The 24,592-nt window shown below is 38.9% G+C and overlaps 1 protein-coding gene across 39 annotated transcripts in view; it reads left to right on the top strand.

Moving 5' to 3' along the window:
* Window positions 1-24,592, top strand: part of RIMS2 (regulating synaptic membrane exocytosis 2) — a 765,985-nt gene that overhangs the window by 523,047 nt on the left and 218,346 nt on the right. For 23 of the 39 annotated variants that reach the window (XM_065398088.1, XM_065398093.1, XM_065398087.1 and 20 more), the window contains 2 exons: window positions 1,586-1,742; window positions 5,789-5,905. In XM_065398088.1, the coding sequence (XP_065254160.1) occupies window positions 1,586-1,742; window positions 5,789-5,905 (274 nt within the window). Of the gene's footprint in view, window positions 1-1,585; window positions 1,743-5,788; window positions 5,906-23,076; window positions 23,143-24,592 lie in introns of all 39 variants that reach the window. The other 16 variants (XM_065398077.1, XM_065398070.1, XM_065398076.1 and 13 more) reach the window with 3 other exon arrangements.

Here is a 24,592-nt window from a genome sequence, read left to right as displayed (position 1 = left end):
GCTCTCTCCCATGCTGAGAACCCTAACTTTGAAAAGTTTGGTTCTTGTCAGGGTAGAGTTCCATAGGTGTTCTATCACAAGTTCTCCTGTTATCTCAGATGTCTGCCAGAAGGATTTATAACTTTAAGTGGCAACATTTTTCAGTGTGGTGCAATCAGGCCATTGTGGATCCCTTTAAGTACCCCTCGCCAAACTGCTTGACTGCCTTCTTCTGGATGAAAAACCAATTCCATCCATGTTTATTGGGTAACTACTAAGAGTTGTCATAAGCTCTTTGAAGACCAGTGTCTCTGCAGCCCCTTGTCATCAGGATTAGTTTTAAAATTCTTCTATCTCTTGTGACACAGCTCCCTGTATCATTGGATATTAGTGTGGTCCTGACAAATGTCATGAAAGGTCCTTTAGAGCTGCTCAGTATCTGTGATCCCATATTTATTACCTAGAAGATAATGTTCGTAGGGCAGTGACTTCAGTTTCAGGAACTGGCAGATTTAAGTAGGACAATATGATGGTATTTACTTATCTGCAATTCCTTCCAAGGCTGGAGATACATTTCCACCTTAATGAGTCTATCATCCTGCCAACATTTATCTCATATTCACATGCTCATCCTGCTGAGTCTCTTCTCCATAAACTTGATATTAAATGAGTTTCTTCTTTGTGTATATGAAATACCTTAGAAAGTCTGTCCATCGCTTTTTTCCCCCTTTGATTCCATTTCTTTCTGTTGATGTCTATAGAATGGGTACTGCTGACATAAAAAGGACCATTTGTTTGCATTTTGCCATCTGATTGCATTTTGTACTTGGTAGGTTTTCTGTTAGGACTTCTCATGACTCATACTATCTAAACACCAAGGATGTTAACTTCAGGACATCCACATTTTCCTTCTTACATACATTTACAAAGCAATCACTATTGCTTAAATTTGATCCCAAGAGTCATGCATCCGACGAAGTGGGCTTTCACCCACGAAAGCTTATGCTCCAATACATCTGTTAGTCTTAAAGATGCCACAGGACTCTCTGTTGCTTATCCCAAGAGTGGAATCCCATTTCAGTATGTCAGTGCTGCTCAACCTATTTCTGAAGTAGGAGTTCCCAAACCTTCCCCCCGCACCCTCACCTGCCCCCTAGAGTTTTACTTTTCTTTTAGGATCACCAATTTTTGAAGGATTTTGAATGATGAAAAGTGATGGATCATGACATTACACCATTTGTTAGAAATTGCAGTAACTAATTTTGTAATATTTGTTCTAATAAAAAATTCTATTTTAAATTAATGTAATTAATGTATCATACTCTTCACTGATCTTTTTACTCTAAATTACTGTTTGGATATATGGCAATTTAAGTGCTAGTCATTTAAAGAGAAATTCCATCATAAATGTAGGAAACATATCTATACACATATTTTATGTTACATGCATTTTAAAACAGACATATGTCTGTCAACAGTCAAAACAACATTGCCCTTTTCTTCATGCTTTATGGCATCTTTAACAAGTGCTACATATTTAATAAAATAGAAAATAAACAAACCCAAATGTGATTTTAGTTTTGCTCATCTTTTGTATTTTCTTTAGATTACCGACATAATGGAAGAGATCTTCAGAGTTCAACGTTATCAGTGCCAGAACAAGTGATGTCATCCAATCACTGCTCTCGGTCAGGGTCCCCTCACCGTACAGATAGTATAGGACGGACTAGATCTTGGTCTCCCAGTGTCCCTCCTCCACAAAGGTAAATCACTATATAGATTCAGTGCCTGTGAGGGTATGAAATTAAGTGCTGTTGAAATCCATGAGGATGTCTGAAATAACTGTGACCCCCAAGAAAAATAGTGAATGACAGAAACACAGAGTAATTGGTTTGCTCTTTATGAAATAATGAAAACTGAGTTTTTAATAATATAGCCATGTGTAAATTATTCCTTCACTTTTTTTACATCAGTCTGACACAAAATACATTCCAATCTAAAGCAATAGAAATTTTTATCCCCATTCCTTTAAAGAGAGATTTACAAGGTTAAAGGTTTTATGATATGAGGTGTTCTTGTTTTTGTTTTTAATCAGTCAATGGCTATTTTCTACCACTATGGTAAATGACCAAGCCTTGGGAAATCCAAAGATTCTGTATCTCAGTATTTTTTTACACATTTTGAAAGCAACAAAAATAGATTAACACTTCTACAACCACTTTTTATATAGAAAAGAATATACATCTTTTTTTCTCAAACAGCCTCTGATCCTGTGAAACAAAGTTCAGGACATTTTTCTTATACCCCAACTACATAAGGTAATGACTACTACAGGACTGAAAATACTATTTAAAAACAGTCTTGTTAAACATGGACAGACATTGCCCTCGTGGAAATGGTTTCCTTCAAGAGGATGCAAAAATAGAGATATAGCGTAGAATGGGTTTCCTCTTGGTGTTTAGTGTCACTTTCGAGGGCCAGGTCCTCAGCTACTGTAATTCAGTATAGCTACACTGAAATCAGTGGAGTTGCACTGATTTAATACCAGCTGATGATCTGGCCATAATGTTAATATTGCCTATTAAACATTGATTGCACAGTGTCAAATATTCTGAATCAAGTACATGTTGGCATGATCTTCCATAGCAATTCTACTTCTCTCTCTCTTTTTTGTTTTCCCTTTTCTCCTTTTCTCCTTTGTTCTTTTTTTAGATTAAACTGTTAACGTACTGGTCCTTTTATTTATTTATTTATTTATTTATTTACTTACTTACTTACAAAGTATTTTCTCACTAACAACATATTATTATTAATTTTTATTACTTATGCACAGGTAAAATCACACACATTATCATAATTAATCACATACAGGTAACTGATGATAGGTTCCTACCTAAAAATCCAGTAAAATAAATAAATACCACCCTACTATAAATAAAAACCTAATTAGGAAGTAGCTAAATAGAACACACAGAGCATCTTATTCTGATCTCATTTACTTAAATCAAGATTGGATATTTTTCTAAAAGATATGCTCTAGCATAGCTATTGAACTTGAAGCAGGGATTAATACAGGGAAGTCATATGGCCTGTGTTATGTCAGAAGTCAGATAAGATGACCACAATGGTACCTTCTGGCCTTAACATCTATGAACATATGACATGATTAGAAAATAATTTAGCAAGTGTTCTGGGTATGGATCTAACGTACTTGGGTTCCAACACTGCTGATGACCTTTGGGGAGGATCAATATGATTCCACTAGATAGGATTTTCTTTTTCAGTTTGCCTTTAGTATACCTAGGAAATACCATTTTTTAAACATTAAAATAACATTAAGGCGACAGTCTCAAGTACTCAAAACTTAGGAAATGCCAGAATTAAGTTTACCTATACAACCTTCTTCAGTCCCCTTGCATGGCATTAGTATTCTGTCTTTAATTATGTGCTCACATACTATTTATGCCTCATTCAGTGCACAGGATGAACAGTTAATGAGAAAGAAGACTGCAAGAAGAGAAAGGATGTTTTCTTGTGTTTGCGGCCCTGGACTGAGACACAGGAGAGAACTGGGTTCTATTCCTGGCTCTGCCACAGACTTTGTATATGATGCTGAATTAGGTTATCATAATTTATACATACCATACCCCCGGGGGAATTCTGCACCTGTGTGTGCGCAGAATTCATGGCCCCACAGATTTCTTTGCTTCCCCACAGAAAAATTACTTCTGATGGGGAAGCAAAGAGAAGCTGCAAGAGCAGTCAGGTGCCCCTCCCCGGCAGTGCAGGCAGGTCAATTTGGGTGCCCGGAGCAGCTGATAGATATGTAAATCACCGTCATGGGTGGGGCTGGGTAGTTGTGCAAGTGAGAGAGAGACACTCTGTCCCTCTCACTCGCTATTGCAGCACGCTCAGCATGGAGGGGAAGGGCTTTGGGGTGTTTCTGAGGAGGTAGCCGTGGAGCAGGCTCTGTCCCCTCAGGCAGAGCAGAATCTAGCAGCCTACCTGCTTAGTAAATTGTTCCCATTGTGCTTAGTGAATTCCCCCAGGAATATAAAACAGGTGTAAAAATTTTAAGGCTCCTTTACATTGCCAGAGTGGTGAAAAGGAGCTTCATTGTAAAGGACAGTGTGACGTTATAAATGCTTATGGTGCTTTACAGATTAGAACTGGTCTACATTTTTGGACTGAAAAATTTCCTATCAAAATGTGCTCCATGAACTGTTTGCGACTGACCTTTCTGGAGATGGTCAGTAGCGAATATAAATTGTGAGTTTGAGTCCCCAGCCCTCACTTGCTCTTCAGTTGCCTATAATGTAACACTGAGCATATGACTTCATATATTTGTTAACTAATAACTAGAAGTAAAGGGCCAATACTAGCTACATTACTATTAGACAAAGAGGGTTTGGGGATCTCCTCCAATGCTCCCCACTCCCATTCTCCATCCTTTGTATTGTAGTTTAAATAAATTACCAAAATAATTGAAACTAACGTGATTATATTGTGTTATTTTGACAAAGAAAATATGCAGAATTCTGCAGAATTATAAAATATTGTGTGCAGAATTTTTTTTTGTTTGGTGCAAAATTTTTAATTTTTTGGCACAGAATTTCCCCAGGGGTAATACAAGGAAGCCTTAATTCTGGCACTTCCTATCATTTGAGTGTTTCACTTTACAACCTTATCATTTTGTTAACATAACTTTGTATGCACATATGTATTTATGTGTGCATGAATGCACACATGTGTATGTAACAAAAATATACTTGAATAAATGTTTAAGGTATATACAACTTCTATGAAGATTTCTGTCACTGCATACTTCATGATTTCATACTACGGACCAAAAATGCCAAGAATACGGAAATACCTTATTATTCTGATTAATCTTGTTTGCATCATTAACATTATAATACAATTGTAATAAATATATGCATTTCTTGCATTGCATGATAGCCTTTAAACATCTTTCCTAATAAACTCTGTGAACATACAAATGAAAATATCCTATTGCATTTACCTGATAAACTTTGCAGTTGATAGTACTATCTTCCTTTCTTCCTACTACTGGTTGATTTGTTCTGCGGTGCTGCAGGAGGAGAGGGGTCATTGGATACCACTGGTTGTCAGAGTTTATGTTGAATAAAATATGGGTGAAAGTTTGGCCCCACTGAAGTCAGTGGTAAAACTTCAGTGTAGCCAGGATTTCACCCACTATAATAATTACTTGTTGCTACTAGAATATAGAAAATGTTTAATTTAAATACATCTTCCTTTAAACTCCTAGATTATGCAAATTAAATTACTGTGCTACTTCTTCATTGCAAAACTAATATCTAGTGATTTGTACAGGTGATAATTTGCTTGGCAGGCTGAATTTTCCCTTAGTAGTCCTCATTTCACTCCATAGTAGATTGCCTCTGCCTAATATGGCAAAACACCAGCCCTGTATTGGATGGACCCTGGAACATTCTAGTTCTCTACAATAAATCTCTCAGTTAGAAAGCAGACTTCTGCTACAATGCATCACTCTATAAGTACAATGGCTCAAATCCTCTCCTGTGCTAAAGTCACAGTATCTGTGGCACGAAGGTAGTGCCTTTTTTCTTTGAAATAATGATAGCCATTACATCAAAACAATTCACCATGAGACTTATAATTATGTAACAGTACAAGTATGTGAAAGATAGACCTTTTAAAGCTCTTTTATAGCTGGCATTTTCATTAACAGAACTAATTTTACAAATCAGTATAAGGACATGGTGCACTACTCACCCTAAGACTTTGATGGCTTTTATGTCCTCAGTAGGAATGTGGAACAGGGACCTCGAGGGACTCGATCTACTGCTGCACATTATAATACCATGAACCGAATGGATAGACATCGTGCAATAGATGACCACTACTCCCCAGACAGAGAGAGGTAAAAATCATATAGGAATTAGAAACATCTTTAGTCTATAGTCATCACAAGTGAATTATATCAGTGTGATGTATTAACCCTAAATTCAGGTAACTAAAGTAAACAAAAACCCCACAGAAACCTACATAGCCTCAGAGTTCCGTAAATGATGATATAGCTGCTGTTCTTTTTAGTGGTTTAATATTTAAAATTCACAGTGTGTACAGGGCTGCCTGAACTGCCATCTTGTATCCTCTTCGAAAGAAAGAATACAGAAAAATCTTTGAGGTGTATCTGTTACACAAGCAGCAAGACTGATTCTCTGTGAATTTGATTTTATTTTGACTATTTTCAATTCTTTAAACAATGTTTGTTGTTTACTGTGTTTGTAAGGTTTCCAGACTGGTGAATATGTTGAAAAATATATAGCAGAATTCTTAGTTGATAATTTTCACTGCTGTATAAAAATTACATAAAAGTCCATATTTTGTACTCAGTGTTTGTGAAAAACTCCCATTGGGTATAGTGGAAGTAGCATACATATAGCAAAAGTAGAATATGGCACCGTTCTTATCTGTTCTTAACTTTATGAGCCATTTACCCTTAAAATAAGCTGCTTTGCCATTCTCTGAGATCAGAATTGGGCCTTGTGTATTTAGAGTGCACATCTCACCATGACAGAAAGATTTCTGCTGAACAGGGCTTCATAAATCGTGAGCAGAGACATATCAACCTATCTGAATATTAATGAATTAGAAGTAAGATACAGTTAATAGTCAGATAGCGTAGCTCATTTTGCTATATTACCTGAGGTATCTTCTGCCTTTACTTAAAAAAAAAAGGCCTGTGTGCTTGCCACCACGACTTTGGGTCATAAAACAAAAAGAGAAAGCATTTGTCTCCCTTAGTTTTAAAATATTTCTGCACTTGAGTACGTTTTGTGCATCAAGATGGCAATATACCCATCACAGTTATGCAGGCAAGATTGCTAAATAATGTAGCATTTGTTTTTTACAGATACCAATGAGCAATAAAGATATATTTTCACTTATCATACGTTGTGGGAACTTATGTAGTTGTTGTATGCCAAATTAATATTTTTGCAGATTATTAGTAAAGACGGATTATCTAATAAGTGACATCAAAATTACATAACTGAAGTTGTTAACTATAATCCAATTAAGAATTTAGGAAACCGAGTTAAGTATATTGAACAGAAAAGACCATTGTGTTTTAAAAGGGCATTAATGCTAAGGTCCATAAATGTGAGGCACACAATCCCCAGGCAAATCTCAAATCGTAGTTATTTTATATATAATCAGAGGTGAAAGTAAGCCGATCTGGTTCCGGTACAGTATACCAGCAAGAGCCGGTACACAGTCGAACATACCGGCAGGAGGCAGCTTCCCCAGGCGGGCAGTTTAAAAGGGCCCTGGCCTCCCGGCAGCGGCCGGAGCCCCTGGCCCTTTAAATCGCTGCCAGAGTCCCGCTGCCAGAGCCCCAGGGAGCAGCAGTGGCCGGGAGCCCCGGGGCTCCAGCGGTGATTTAAAGGTCCCGGGGCTCCCAGATGCTGCTACTGCAGCCGGAGCCCCAGACCCTTTAAATCACCGCCAGAGCCCCGCTGCCAGAGCCCTAGGGTAGCGGCAGCGGCTGGAGCCCCTGGCCCTTTAAATCGCCACCAGAGCCCCATGGCCCCCGGCCACCGCCACAGCTACCGCTACCATGAGGCTCCGGCAGTGATTTAAAGGGCCTGGAGCTCCCAGCCTCCGCTACTGAAGCCGGAGCCCCGGGTCCTTTAAATCACCGCCAGAGCCCCGGGGTAGTGGCAGCGGTTTAAAGGCCCCGGGGATTTAAAGGCCCTGCCCCTTCTGCCCAAGGCCCCACCCCTTCCACCCGAGGGGACCCCCACACACACCTGGTCAGGACCCCGGCCCTGTGTAGCGGTAAGTCCCTTAAGTTACTTTCACCCCTGTACATAATCCATGTAAAAATATTAGGAAAAAATCAGTATCCGAACATTTTTGACAAAACAGAGCAAATGCATAAAAGTGAAATACTGAAAAGCAAACAGTTTTTTTTGTTTTAGATTTCTAACTGTATTTGTTAGAAATATACATAGATTGTGTATTTATCTTTACAGATTTCTTGTATTAGAATCTTTGCCCGGGTTTTGTAATTATGCCATCACTAGGAGAAACATTACTTAGCTGGGTGTTGAGGCCAGTTTATTTAATTTTGATGTCCTAAAGCAATTAACTCAGGATTGTAACTGATGAATATCTTTTTTTGAAATGGGGGAAAAAACCCAGAGTGCTCTTGGGTATTATTATATAGTCAAAAGTCATGAAGCTCTGGCTCTTTGAAGCACCACATATAGGTCTTGTAGAAACTGTTTTCATGCTTGAGTTTGGTCTCAGGCAGACTGTTCTCCTTGTTACCGTACAAACACACACACACAACAGTGCAGGGAGTGCTGAACAGAACCACTAGAATCCCTCCTCCTCACTTCAAGCAGATACATCCTGCTCCAGTCAACTTTGGGTGGGGGAGCATTAATTAGATAATGGACATTTTGTTAACAGGTGTGTCAGAAAAAATATACAAGAGTTGTGACACTATGTTTTGGCATTGCACTGGGATGTTTGCAGCAGTAGCATAGTGTTGTACTCTGTACTGTGATCATGCAATATCATGATGCAAACAAGGCAGTAGATACTCAGGATGATGTTTCTTCGTTTATGGCACTCTGGAACTTCATTTGCTGACAGAGGGGCTCACCAGATCTGTAAGGTTGAAGATTAATGATTTTTTGGTTTTATGCTTATTTTTATGATTTTCTTGAACTTCCATATGTGGCAACACTTGAAGAATTATTTTTCTTGTTTTTTCCCTCTCCAAACAAATACTTTATATACTGTTCTGTATTTAAAAACCAACCAACCAACCATACATGTGTTATTAGCAGTATAACCCAAACTTTCAACCATTGAAGCTTCTGTTGTGAAATACATTCTCTAAAGTATTATTGGCTGTGAGCTATTATATAGAGGAAGAAAAAGAATATATATTTCACAATGTATATTATTTTGCATACCTAGCAGCAGGAATGTGAATGGGAAGGCAATTAAAGAATCAAAACAATAGTATTGAACATATTTCAGATGTTCTCCTTGTCTTTTATAGTCTTTATCTGTTCACACTAAATTCCTGGGTGAAATCTTGGTTCCACTGAAGTCAATGGCAAAACTCCCACTGACTTCAGTGGAGCCAGGATTTCATTCCTGGATCTGATTTCTTACTTTGTTGGTATTGCACTATTCCTGCTGGAAATGCTTAATTACTGTTGAATAATATACAACTTTGCCAGATATAGCAGGGAAATGTCTGTTTCAAAGTCCCTTGTAGAACTCGTGAGTGTGATCAGCTCCTGACCCTGCTGAGTAGCAGGGTAAATTTCAGAGGAAGGAAAATTGCTATATTTTTGTACAGTGATAACCTTTCTTCTTGCTGCCAAAATTATCCTGAGTTTGTCTCACACATAACTGTAAATAGCTAAACGCATACTTTGCACTACTATTGTTTTGAAAAATATGAATCCACAGGGCTGCATTTACCTGCACAGCTCTGTGGGGATTATGGTCTGTTTAGGACTGCTTGGGAAACGGGACTCATCTGCATAAATTTGTCACCCCACATCAGACTACTCTTCATTACCTTGCTAAACTGCAGGTGTGAACACTCTTTCCTCCATGTGGCTTGCTCATTTTCTGGTTCAGCTTAGAATTCAGCTAGCCTATCTGACATTAATGGGCTACCCTACTACTGTCATAGAATCATAGAATATCAGGGTTGGAAGAGACCTCAGGAGGTCATCTAGTCCAACCCCCTGCTCAACGCAGGAGCAACCCCAGTAAACCATCCCAGCCAGGGCTTTGTCAAGCTGGGCCTTAAAAACCTCTAAGGATGAAGATTCCACCACCTCCCTAGGTAACCCATTCCAGTGCTTCACCATCCTCCTAGTGAAATAGTTTTTCCTAATATCCAACCTAGACTGCCCCCACTGCAACTTGAGACCACTGCTCCTTGTTCTGTCATCTGCCACCACTGAGAACAGCCTAGCTCCATCCTCTTTAGAACCCCCCTTCAGGTAGTTGAAGGCTGCTATCAAATCCCCCCTCACTCTTCTTTTCTGCAAACTAAATAAGCCCAGTTTCCTCAGCCTCTCCGCATAAGTCATGTGCCCCTAATCATTTTCATTGCCCTCTGCTGGACTCTCTCCAGTTTGTCCACATCCTTTCTGTCGCTGTATAAGACAAGCTGACTTACTGTTTGGAAGGATAACATGAATTGGAATGCTATTTAGCCCAGGCTAGGTAGTTAACAAAAATCATATGAAAAACAATGTATTAAAAACATAAGAACGTCCATACTGTGTCAGACCAATGGTCCATATAGCCCAGTATGCTCTCATCCAACAGTGGCTGGTACCAGATGCTTCAGAGGGAGTGAAAAGAACAGGATCAAGTGATCCATCCCCTGTCATGCAGTCCAGCTTCTAGCAGTCAGAGGTTTAAAGACACCCAGAGCATGAGGTTGCGTCCCTGACCATCTTTGCTAATAGCCATTGATGGAACTATCCTCTATGAACTTATCTAATTCTTTTTTGAGCTCAGTTACACTTTTGGCCTTCACAACATCTCCTGGCAATGAGTTCCACAGGTTGACTGTGTGTTGTGTGAAGAAGTACTTCCTTATATTTGTTTTGAACTTGCTACCTATTAAGTCCATTGGGTGACCCTTTGTTCGTGTACTACATGAAGGGGTAAATAACATTTCCTTATTCACTTTCTCCACATCATTCATGATTTTATTTTATACCTCTATAATATCCCCCCTCAGTCATCTTCTTTCCTAACTGAAAAGTCACATTCTTTTTAATATCTCCTCATATGGAAGCTGTTACATACCCCTAATCTTTTTTTTTTTTTGCCCTTCTGTATACTTTTTCCAATTCCAATATATCTTTTTTGAGATGGGGTGACCAGATCTGCATGCAGTATTCAAGATGTGGGCATACCATGGATTTATATAGTGGCATTATGATATTTTTTGTCTTATTATCTATCCGTTTCCTAATTTTCCTAGCTTTTTTGAGTGCTGCTGCATATTGTGGAGATGTTTTCAGAGAACTATCCATGATAATGCCACGATCTTCCTTGAGTGGAACAGCTAATTTAGACTCCATCATTTTGTATGTATAGTTGGAATTATGTTTTCAAATGTGCATTATTTGCAATTATCTACATTTTAATTTCATCTGTCATTTTCTTGCCCAGCCCCCAGTTTTGTGAGATCCCTTCTCAGTCAGCTTTGGACTTAACTATCTGGAGTAATTTTTTATCATGTGAAAACTTTGCCACCTCACCACTTACCCCTTTTTCCAAATCAGGTATGAATATGTTGAACGGCACTGGGCGAACTCATGGTGCCCTGGGTCAGGCAGGAAATGTTTGAGTGGATTTATCAAAACTCAGAATGGGGGAAAATCAAAACAAACAAACAACACACACCCTGAAATATCCCAGAAACCCCACTATTTATATCACAAGAGCTGCTAAATGATGTTCCTGAGGGTGGGGATGAGCTGCTCAGCAGTACACAAGGGCATACAGACACTAACGATATTATTTACTTTTAGCAAATTCCACATTTCTGTATTGAAGCCACCTCACAGTGCAGATATTGCTATCCAGAACCCTGTAGCATATGCTCTCACCTTTCCATTGAGAATCCTATTGCAACTGGCAGGACCAGTGCACTCTTGTCCCCTATCTCCTCAGGGATCCTGCAAGCAATCAGGGATGGTAACAAAGAAATAAAAGAAGAAATCTAAGTAAAAATGGATGACATTGAGACTAAACTAACCTCAGTAAAGACAGACCCAGGCAGTTAGAATAATCCAACAAAAAGAAGTGTTTGTTGTTTTATTTTTTTAAAGAGAGAATTGAGAGGATCTGAAAAACAGATCCAGAATGAGAAATGGAAGAGTTGTTTTCTTCTTAGAAGAAGCAAAACACACCAATGTAAGAAACTTTGTGGGAAACCTGCTAAAATATGTCTTTTCTGTAGATTCCAAGGCCAGTAGGGACCATTCTGATCATCTAGTCTGACCTCCTGTATAACAAAGGCCATAGAACTTCACCAAAATAATGTCTAGAGCAGTGGTTTTCAAACTTATTTCATTGGGTCCCCCTTCTTTGTGTCTGTAGTTGATGTCCTCCTCCCCTAAGTACATATACTGCCACCCAGCTCTGAAGGCAGAACAGAGAGCAGTGGCTCCTGGATGGGCGCTCAGCTCTGAAGGCAGTGAAGGCCAGCTCTGAAGACCATCAGCAGCACAGAAGTAAGCGTGGCAATGTGAAAAGTGATATTTGTCAATATCACTTTTCACAGCAGGCTTAGTGTCCCATTGCCACCCTTACTTCTGTGCTGCTGCTGCCACCCTGGAGCTGAGAGACAGAGCCCTGCTGCCTCCAGGTGAGGGATTTGGCCCTGGCTGTCTCCCAGTGAGGGATTGAGGGGCAGGGAAGGAGCGCTTGAGCCTGGGCGGCAGGGCTTGAGCTGTCAGCCCCAGGGATGGGATTGGGATTTTGGCAGTCAGCCCCAGGATGGCAGGGCTCAGGTTGCTCCCTTTATCTCCTCTCCCCCAGCCACCCAGGTATGCACCGGGCTGACTGGGAGACCTATTAATGATAAAAAAAAAAGCACACAGCTCATGCCTCCCTTGACACATTTCCACGCCTCTTTTGGGAGGCCTGCCCCATAGTTTGAGAACTGATGTTCTAGAGCATATCTTTTAGAAAAACATCCAAATTTAAAATGGTCAGTGATGGAGAATCTCCCTCAACCTTTGGTAAATTGTTCCAGTCGTTAATTACTCTCACCATTAATAACTTAAGCCTTATTTCCAGTCTGAATTTTCTAGTTTCCACCTCCAGCCATTGGGTCATGTTGTACCTGTCTCTGCCAGACTGAAGAGCTGATTATTGGTTTCCCATATAGATTCTTATAAGACTGTAATCAAGTCACCTCTTTACCTTCTCTTTGTTAAGCTAAATTGATTGAGCTCTTTGAGTCTACTCGAGATTCCTCTGTTTATATATCCCAAGATTGCATTAGCTCTTTTGGCTACAGCATCACACTGGGATCACATGTTCAGCTGATTATCCAGCATGACCCCCAAATCTTATTCAGAGTAACTGCTTTCCAGGATAGAGTCCCCAATCCTGTAAGTATGGCCTACATTCTTTGTTCCTAGATATATAGTTTTACATTTAGCCTTATTAAAATACATATTTAAAGAATTCACCCAAAATCTACAAAACACTTCTCAAGACCACTTCCCCAGAACTGTCATCTTTCACTTCCTGAATCAGAGATAAAGAAAATATACTTAAGTATACTTAAGTATGCCTGAGTAGAATCTATCACCTTCTAAAACACTTCCCACATCTCCTTCAACCCAGATTGTAAGTGATGTAGATGAGAGTTCTGAGGACAGAAGACTTCCTAAGAGAATGTAAAATAATATACTCTTTGCTATATTCCATGAAGCTGAGACAAGAACATCATAGTACTGTGGTTTTCTCCCTGGACCTACTGGCAGTCCTAAGAAATATAAGAATGCTTGTGTCATGGATTCACACTGAGAGCTTACCTATGGCTTTTATACAGACTCTCAGAGTAGTAAACGATCTATCGGGGATCGATTTATTGCGTCTCGTCTAGACACGATAAATCGATCCCCGAACGCGCTCCCCGTTGACTCCGGAACTCCACCAGAGTGAGAGGCGGAAGCGGAGTCGAGGGGGGAGCCACGGCCGTCGATCCCGCGCCGTGAGGACCCGAGGTAAATCGATCTAAGATACGTCGACTTCAGCTACGCTATTCTCGTAGCTGAAGTTGCGTATCTTAGATCGATTCCCCCCCCCCCCCCAGTGTAGACCAGCCCTCAGAGAGTATACCTCTTTAGAGCAAGGCCTAAGGCCTCCACTTTTTGTAGTGGCCGCACTACACCCATAGTGGCAGAACTACCTGCCACTCTGGCCCAAAATGTCCAGGATGCCATCTCTCTCTCTGCACTGGGAAGCACAGTTCTTACAACAGTTTTCTGACACCTTAGTTATTTGTTTCAAGTTCTAGTTGTACTATTTTCACATATTCTGCCTCCCTCAGCTGCCAGGTGCTACAAGTTAATGTCTGGTCCCTGATCTTCCATTGTATGTCTGAGGGTAACTCCATTCATATGTTGACAGTTCTTGGTAGTTCATTCATACCTACCCAGACATGCCTACGTGACCAACATCCATCTCTTATTCCCCTGCCCCAAAGAAGAAATTAACCCCATCAGTCCTAGTAGAACACAATACAAAAGTGAGCAGGGAACCAAGTCATATATATTTTTCATAAAATGTAGTAATTTTGACATTCTTCACTGTTAGTGGTGCAGAAGGAACATCTTCCTAGCTGATACCACAGACAAGACTCTCTTACTACTTTCAAGTCTAATGGCAGTGTAAATGTTCCCTGAAAAATTAATACTCAGAACTGAAAAACAAAATACCAACAAAGCAGCAAAGAAGACATAAACTTTTTTCTGCCTGGATGTAGTCTGAATCCTTAGCACTCAACCACTGAAATGTGATTTATTTTATTATTTATTTTATTACAAACTGAACATGAGTCAACAATGTGATGCTGGTGCAAAAAAAATCAAATGCCATTTTGGGTTGCACTAACAGAGGAATAGCATGCAAGTCACGGGAGGTAATAGTACCGCTTTACTTGGAGCTGGTTAGGCCTTAGCTGGAGTACTGTGTCCAGTTTTGGTCACCGCTATATAGGAAAGATGTAAAGAAACTGGAAAGGATCCAGAGGTAATCAACGAAAATGATCAAAGGGATGGAATGGAAGCCATATGAGCATAGGCTGAAGAAACTGAGTATGTTTAGTTTGGAAAAGAGGAAATTAAGGGGGAACATGATAATGATCTTCAAATACTTGAAAGGCTGCCATAAGAAAGATGGAGAAAAATTGTTCTCTCTTGCCACAGAAGGCAAGATGAGGCAATGGGTTCAAACTACAGCATAGCAGATTTAAATTAAATCTCAGGAAAAACTTCCTAACTGTAAGAACGGTAGGACAATGAAACAGACTGCATAGGGAGGTTGTGGAAGCTCTTTCACTGGAGGTTTTCAAAAGGAGGAAGGATAGCCATCTGACACAACAAATCCTGTATCTTGGCAGAGGAATAGACTAGATGATGCTTGTGATCCCTTCTAACCCTATGGTTCTATGATTCTATGATTAATCCTTTAAAACATTAATTATTGTAAAAGGCATGTTTATATATCTTAATTAAAGGCCAATATTCCTTCTTTGATTTACTGAATTTTAATAGACACACAGGCATGTAGTCTTGATGACAGAGTTAAACTATAATTAAAATTGATGACCACCCAGTCTGATCATTTGAAATTTAGTGAGTTTATTCATAGCTCCAAAACTTAATTGTTTAAATTATTTTGTTAACTATGGAATTTATATATGTGTATTGTTTCATTTTGGTCAAACGTCTATGGAGTTTTTTTAAAGCACTTTTAAAATTGCTATAATTATATAATTTGAATTTGAATTAAACAAGCAATCTTGTTAAGAAATATAAAATCTTGCTTTATTATTATATTCTAAATCACTATTTTAATGTTTTAAATAAATATATCAAAATGGGCAATTATGTTAGTTGCATCTCATGGAGTGTCCATACCTTAAACACTTTAGTCAAAAAGCAAAGTCCTTTTGCAATCCAATTTTGCACCAATCTTACCTCCTGCAAACTAATATCAGTAATATGAAAAAGATGTGGTTGGGAAAGGTATATAAACTGCTGTCACACCACCAGCTTTGATGGTATTACTTTATCTAGCCATAAAAATTTCTCCTTACAATTAGCTTTTGTTAAAAAGCACTCTGCAGGTAGAGTCTGAGCAATTGAAGGGCAGTCTAAGCAGGGAGGAAAGACAAACCCTATCTAGATCATATGTTCTGAGCCAGATGACTTTTTTGTTTGTTTTTTAATATATGCTGGTGCTCAAGTGATTGTACTACTGAGCTCCCCAGTAAGGAACTTCAACCTCTCAATAAATGAAAGCTCAAGTCGTTTCTCTTCAGCACCATCTTAATGGAGAAGATTCGGGATCTGCTTGGTTTAGTTCCTGGGTGTCTCAGATATAAGGCAAACCCTGAAACCACAAACTTGGTAGTACTGTTGTTATTCATGTGTTCCTGAGTCTCATTCTTGCGATGACTGTTTGTTTTTTAAGCCCCAGTACACAACTACTTCTGTTGAATAAGTAACATGGAGTTGCTCTGATCACTTTCTGACCGGAATGAAAATTGCTTCTAACATGGCCTTTCTTTATCAGATTGTATCTGATTCTTCAACCCATGTATCCTTAAGAATCTCTATTGCAATAATTGCCTATTTTTATAAATGAAACTATTTTGATGTTTTAAAAAATATAATCAGTAGCAAAGATATACTTTCAAAAATACGGACTGGAAACTTTCCCTGATACTAGATGGGAAGCCTTTAAGGCAGCCTCCTGTGTTTCCTTCATTTCCTACATGTTATTTCTTAATAAACACTTGAATATAGACCAAAAATCTCAGAAGGATCTAGCTTTAGAAAAGGAACGAAACTACTCCGTTTCTCAAACCACAGGAAAATGCTAGAAACAGTCTGGAATCCAGTCTTCCTGAAATAAATCTCAGGAACACTTCATATGAAAGGCACAAAGATACGGATATGACTGGGGAGACAAGAATGGGAGACTCTTAGTCTGGTTCCAAAGACAAAAAGAAACTGCTAAAACTATAGCCACTTTCGTACTTTGTGCCTGATAAAAACGGAGGTTACTAATGTAATTCCTGCACCAACTGAAGGAAAAATGATTGGGCAAGACATTGGAAAAGATAGATAAACTACCTGAGTAAACAATATGCAGATTGTACTGACAGACGCTGCTTGGTGAAAGCTCAAAGGGGGCAGACAAAATTGGCTTTACGCCACAATTAAGCCCCGCACCCGTTCCTGGGCCTGTTTATTGTGGTTTCTAGTGGTTGAGGATCCTCAGAATGCAGCAGTGCTCCAGCCATGCTCCCTTTCCCACAGCCATGCCCCTGAATCACCACCTCTGCCAGGATGGGGGCAGAACATTAGGCAATGGCAAAAGGCCTGGTCAGAGGGGAATGGAAACTGAAAAGAGGATAATTATTTTATAAGGGCTCAGTTCTGTTGTTAAAACAACAACAACACAGAAGTCAAAAACATTTAACTCTTTGTACTATAAGAAGAGCAGAAAGAGGGACAAGACAGTGTACATACAACCTTTTAATGTTAATGTGTATGTGTTTACTGTGTGTGTTTTCAGACCTGGACTTTGGTGTGTTGTGTGATTGGTCACCTGAAGCACATAGTATGGTTTCTGTTCCTTTATTGGCTACCTGAACCTTTATAAAGAAGTGGAGTGCCTAAAGAACTATTTGGACCATTTAAAGATGTAGGGAGCATTGTAAGGAGCTTATGCACAGCAGGAGATAAGTGAGACCAGGAAATTTTAAAGAGACAAGGTGGGTGAGGTAATATCTCTTATTGGCCCAACTTCTGTTGGTGAGAGAGAAAAGTTTTCAAGCCAATCAAGACAATGTAGAGCAGCTCCAGGATTATTATAAAATTTTATATTGGCTTCCAACATCTCCTTTGAAGCAGCTAAGTCAATGGGGATAACCAGAGCTTGGTGTTTTTCGGCCATGGCCCCTCCTTTCTTATAGCAGTTCTGAGTCCCCTTCTCACTACCAGCACAGAGCAAAGAGGACTTAACTAGGTCTAGTCCTGTTTATTCTCCAATTCTCTATAAACTAAAACATAGAAATACAAATATGTAAATGCATTAGAGCAGGGACAACATATTATTCTGTGTTTTATACATCAACATGTGAATTTGCAGGACTTTATGCCAACAAAAGAATAACAAGAACAATAATAATCAGCACCCTCTGGGTGTCCAGTATGATATCTCTACTATTTGTTTGTATTTTAGCTTAAGAACATTTCTTTACATATAAAATTATAAATTAAGTATTTAAACAGGAATGTCTGTCATCTCTCTTTATAATACATTTATACAAGGGAATGTAGTAAATTTTTGAAAACTATTTTAATGGCAAAATCTGACCTGTGATCTAATCCAGGTTAATAGCCGTTTTATTTGCTTTTCCACAAACGTTTTAATGACTAATCATTGTCTAAACTATAATTATGGGGATGGAGTTTTATTCATGCAAATATGAGTCTATGTGTATGAACAAGTGGAATCACATTTAATTATGCATCTTTGCACCTGAAATATAAGGATTTAATGCTGCTTTAAATCCTAATGTACAATGCCGCCATAGCTGTAAACACACACACATGCACAAACATACCAGTATTACATTTTTGTTTGAGAAAAACAATGATTTTTTATGCACACCCAGGTTTTGTGGGTTTGTTAGTAAAGATGGTGGAGGAACATAAAGACTAGGAACATGTTTTACGATCAGATACAGAAACTGCCTCTGAGTAGAACTACATACCCTTTTCACCACACCAGTCTCACATGTGTTCTGTATATACTACATAACAATGATTGTGGTCAATAACTGGTGAAAGTAGGTCAAATTGACAGGCTAGTTTGACAAAAATAGAGACTAGCAGATTCAGTCCATACTCTTATCAGATATATGGAAGAATATGCATTGTGACTAATTAATGTCAACATTATGGGACAGATAGTACAGAGTCCTATATGAGTGCTGAAGAGGGGGAGAAGGCACGAAAAGCCAATAATGCTGCTAAAAATGTCCTGGGACAGGATAAGGGTGAGCTATAGCCGTGTCGTCTCTCCACATGGGCAAGCACTGGGGGGGGGGGGGGACGTATACTACTCCTGTAAAAGAATGTAGCAAATACCATTGCTTCAAGCATTCCCCCAGGGTTTTTGAAGTCTACGTGCTCCCCGTGAACAACCCCTCCTTACTCTCCATCACCAAGGCAGGCTGTATCTGAAAGACATTTAAGTAGTACAGGCGAGTCGCATCATACGCGCATTTAACTAAAGCAAATTCAGCTATACGCGCTCGGCAAAAAAAAGAAAAACAACAAGATACCTGTAAATAGTGCGGGCGATTCCACCCAATAAGCGTATGCCCCGGAGTGAGCATGAGATGGGAGATGTGAATCTGCTGTTCCCTCAGTTGGTCTCAGTTCCCGCATGTCTCTCATAGTGTGAGCATCTCGCTGCGCTGAGTGTGATTCTAGTGTTTAAAGATACGTATTTTTCGTACAACATGGCCCCTAAACGCAAGCCAACTACTTCATCTGGTGCTCAACCAAAGAAAAAGCGATCTGTTCCAATGCTGGAGGAAAAACTGGCTGTGTTGGACTTATTGAGAGACGGTATGTTGGTCTCCAACGTGGCGCATAAATATGGCCGCAATGAATCTAGCATCCGTGCCATCCATCAAGATTCGAGAGAGAGAAATTTGTCAAGCCGTGGCATCAAGTGCTCCAATAACTGCTAAGGTGACGAGCCAGGTGCGTGATAAGACTTTAGTGAAGACTGAAAAGGCATTAAACTTATGGCTGGAAGACATGAACTGTAAACGTGTGCCTATGGAGAAAAGGCTCTTAGCCTCTACGCGCTGTTCAGACCTCCCGCCGAAGAGGGACAGCCTTCTGATGAGAAGGAATTCAAAGCCAGCCAAGGTTGGCTTAACAGTTTTAGGAACCGCTTCAACCTCAAAAACGTGCAGACTACTTGTGAAGCTGTATCTGCCGATGAAGAGGCAGCAAAAGCCTACCCCGAACAATTAAAGAAAATCATAGAAGAAAAGGGCTATCTTCTGGAACAAGTTTTAAATTCTGACGAGACTGGGCTCTTCTGGAAAAAAATGCCCAACCGCACTTACATTTCGAAATCAGAAAGACAAGCCCCTGGCTTCAGAGCAGCTAAAGACTGTGTGACTGTGTTGTTTTGTGGCAATGCAGTTGGGCATTTAATAAATCAGGGCTTGCTCTGCAGGGCTGCAAATCCCCGCGCCCTAAAAGGCAAGAACAAAAATCTCCTGCCTGTGTTCTGGCAATCAAATAAAAAGGCTTGGGTGATGGCAGCATTATTTCTGGATTGGTTCCACAAGTGTTTCATTCCGGAGGTCAAGCGGTACCTCGAAGAGAAAGGACTTGACTTTAAAGTGTTGCTGATCATAGACAATGCTCCTGGCCACCCTGCGGCACTCCGGTTTGCACATAACGACGTTGAAGTCATCTTTCTCCCCCCCCAATACCACCTCCATCCTCCAACCTCTTGACCAAGGCATGATTCGCTGTTTCAAGGCCACGTACACGAGGCTTATGTTCTCATGGATACGTAGCGCTATGGATGCTGATCCCAATCTTAATGTGATGGAGTGTTGGAAGTCTTTCAACATTGCCGATTGCATCACTTATATTAAACAGGCAATGGATGCAATCAAGCCTGAAACAGTCAATGCATGTTGGCGAAACCTATGGAAAGAATGTGTGAATGATTTTAAGGGTTTCCCGACCATTGACAAAGAAGTGAAACATATTGTTCAGGTGGCTGGGCAAGTGGGTGGTGATGGCTTCGTCGACATCCTTGAGGAAGAAATTGAAGAATTAATTGAGAGCCATAGAGAAACATTGACTAACGAAGAGTTAGAGGAACTGATAAAATCATCTGCAGAAGACGAAGATGATGACGACGAACAGGAAGAGCCAGCAAGTTGGAATCTTCATAATTTTGCTGAAGTGTTCCAAGCAGCGAAACACTTGAATGATTTCATTTATGAATATGATCCCTCTATGGAACGAAGCCTCAAAAATCACACGTAGTATTACGGACGATTTGAGACCGTATCGAGAAATGTTTGAGCAGCTCAAGAGACAACAGCGACAGTTGCCGATCACCATGTTTTTCAAGGAAAAACAACCAGCAGCAGATGAGCCTACACGATCAACTTCTCAAACTGAACCAGAGCCAACCACTTCGTCTATGACTCGCTCTCCATCACCCAAGTTTTCCGTCACCTCCGTCTCCTGGATCGACATCAAGCCCTGACGAACCCCTGTAATTACCCCCTGTAATTAAAAATACAGTACTGTAAAATTATATTTTGCATATGTACTCTTTATTATATACTGTACATTACTGTATACATTATACATTTATACATATTACTGTACAGGGTTGTATACACAAAACTATTTAAGGGATTTTCAAGGGTAATTTTGACTATACGCGATTTTCGCCTTACACGCTGACTTTAGAACCTAACCCCCGCGTAAGATGCAACTCCACTTAGGTACTACTTAGGTATCATGGTATGGGAGCAGTATAAGAAAATAGATCGGTAGATAGACAGATACTTTAAAATAAAAATAATTTATATAATACCTTGAGTCTAAAACCATAATAGAAAATGAAATAACCTGTTACAGGGTCTTAAATATCATTTTATGTTTAAATATTCCAAAAGATATTTTAGGTACATTATGGATAATTAATTTTTCATGTCCTGGTCTTTTTCAGCATCTTGCCATTTTCTGACTTAGCTAATTCTAGCATCACCAGGGCTGGTTGTGTACGCTGAATTAAGCTTGCACTCCTATGGGAGAAATGTCCTCAGTTAGGAAAAGGGTTTTTTGTTTTTTGGTGGTGAAAAAGCTTTTGAATGAGACATTCTTAATAAGAACTTGGTTAAGACATAATTTTTCATATTTAAAATTCTGTAAAGAGGTGGAGATTGGTTCTTTCTTTCTGGCTGCTGCAAAAATTGTAGGGCTAGGGAGTGAGCATTTCAAAACCCTCTCTGAAGAGCAGATTCTCTATGAGTACTAGTCCTCACTTCAGGTTCCCAAGGGGTAATAGGTACATCATCTGGACTTCAGATTATGAAAACAATCACTTTAAAGGAACAGTGTAAATAACTAGTACTTATGTATTTACAAAATACTTTAAATATTGTATTCTCCTATTTATTGTATTTAATATCATATTTTAATAGTATAAAGCACAACCATCTAATAAATGAACAATGCACAGAGAATTTCATTATCCTTCCAAGTTACTATGTATCGGTATATTTTATTGATAATATTTTAACAGCAGTTTATTATATGGGTTGGAGAAAGCCAGTAATCTGCTTGACTTCCTCAGAAGGAGGACTGTCAAGATGATGACTGTGATGTAGCATATTGTATCCCTGTACTTTATCAGAATGGGAACCTGGCAAATAGTTGTGTAAAATGTGCTATGGTACTGCAATGGCCTCCTTCAATGGATGTGTCTGTCTGATTAATGCCCAATCACTTATTAGAAACATAACAAGTGAGAAACACACAAATTTAGACAAAAAACCCAGTTCCAAAGGTATTTCTTTTTCTGTATTTCTGATCAAATTGGCCTGCATGTCTAGGGTAGGCTTTTACAATGTCAGTGTGCACTGTGTTTTTACTGATATGGGAACATGATTTTGAAAATCTGCAAAATCTATTTCATGTCACTTTCTAATGGAACAGTAGCCTGCAGTATACTCCATCTTGATAAAATTAAGATATAATGATGTGGCATTCTCCTGGCAGACAAACAAAGCCTTGTGAGGTGAAAGACAGTTTAGTTTTTAGGCAGGCTTTAGTCATGAGTCTCTCCTGAGACTTGCAAATCATGCTGCATTGCACTATATTATATGTAGTTAGTTTCTGATGAGGGGCTGTTACAGAGTAAGGTGAAACTGCCAAAATGAGATTCCTGAGATGAAAGACTAGTGCCTGATCTATGACTTTGTCCATGCTTCCGAACAGTGTTGCTGGAAAAAAAAAAAGTCACCTTGATAAGACTGGTACTGAACTGGAAAAATCTAGTTTTATCCACTCTGGCCTTCAGAAATTGAAATAGACATCTGAACAGTTAGTGCTCTGATCTGAGTGAAAACACAGTCACTCACTAGAAAGATCGTGTAGCAAGAAAGCATATTGTCTCATATTTGTATTTTTGTTTCTGCCATGCTTTCAGTCATTGTCTCACACTACCTCGCTCTCGATATACTCAGTCCTTTGACCACCACCACAGAGATGCCAGGTATATATTTTCCTCTGTGTGAATAAATGCATGTACCTGTGTGTACCTACATTGTATAGTGGTAGAAGATAAAATTCCGAAGAACTGTGCTTAGTACCCAAATAAATAACGTATTTTTAGAAAAAATTGATGTCTGGATGATTAGTTGGCAGACAATTGGCTAGGATAATGTTTTTATAAGATGTATTTTTTTACATTTTCAGCCCCCAAAGTCTATAATTGGTACCACATAAAAATGAAACTACATTTTTACAGTTGCAGTGGTCTCTCTTCAATAAAGTTATTAAAGACAACTATTTAAAATCAATCAACATAAACACTCAATGGATATATATCTGCCACATACAGTATTTGAACTGTATAACCCTTTTCACTCTAGGGTTACAACAGACAAATCCTACGTGTGATAATTATACTTTTATATTCTCACTTGCATGTTAATTTATCTTACATATTTTTATTTCCAGTAATTTTTCTAAGTTGACCAATGCTTTGTTTCTCATTTCAATTTGTATAAGCTGAGTTCTATTTCCGATGATTACCTCATTGGCTGAAAGTTCCTGCTTTTCATGTTTGTTTGTCATTCATCTTTGTGTTGCTTTTCATTGTGTCACCCTTTGTTTTGGCAGCAAGGATCACAAAATGTATCCTCTCTTTTGTGAAGATGCAATCAGATTACTCCGTTCCCATAAGATGTGTCGTACTTATTCTGAGGGTGCTTACTATGATCTTGAGAGGTATAATTGTTGTGGAGTATATTATTTATTCTCCCATTTATACTTAGGTAGACAGTAATCCATTCAGGTTCAGAACTAAACAATGTATGTTTTTCAGCAGTACATGTATACAATAAAGATACTGTACAATATACTGTTATTATTTGGCAAATATGTTAATCTAAGATTTATTACATAGAAGTATATTTATATCTTTAAATACTAAGAAAAACTGAATGGTTTGCTAAAAGAAACAGCCATATTTAGAAAACAGCGTGTATTAATAAATATAAGGGGTTTTTAATAGCTCGTAATTTTTGGTTGGGATTTTTAAAAGTGCTCGTTGCTGTCCTAACTCTGCTCCCTTTTCAGACAAAGGTTAAATTCTTGAAAATCCTTTGTTTGTTTGAAAAATTCTGGCAGAGATTCTTTTTAATATTTGTAAAGTATGTATTTATTATCCATTCATTTTAATTATAGGTATTTGTAAAGTTCTCATTCAATAGTTTCTGAGTACCTCACATGCATTAATTAATTTAGTTTCATAACACCCATCTGTAGCAGGGAACATTATTCACTCTGTTTTATGGATGGCAAAGATGAGGCAGAAAGAAGTTTAGCCCATAGTAGCTAATTTATTATTTAGCCAATATCAGTGAATATAAAATATTACATGTGGAATATAGTTGCCTCTAAGGCTTGTCAACATGGGGAAATAGCCCGACATAGCTAGT

This window comes from Emys orbicularis, chromosome 2 (assembly GCF_028017835.1).
Source record: "Emys orbicularis isolate rEmyOrb1 chromosome 2, rEmyOrb1.hap1, whole genome shotgun sequence".
NCBI lineage: Eukaryota > Metazoa > Chordata > Testudines > Emydidae > Emys > Emys orbicularis.
The sequence above is the reverse complement of the archived record's forward strand: the minus strand, read 5'-3'. Positions and strand labels throughout refer to the sequence as shown.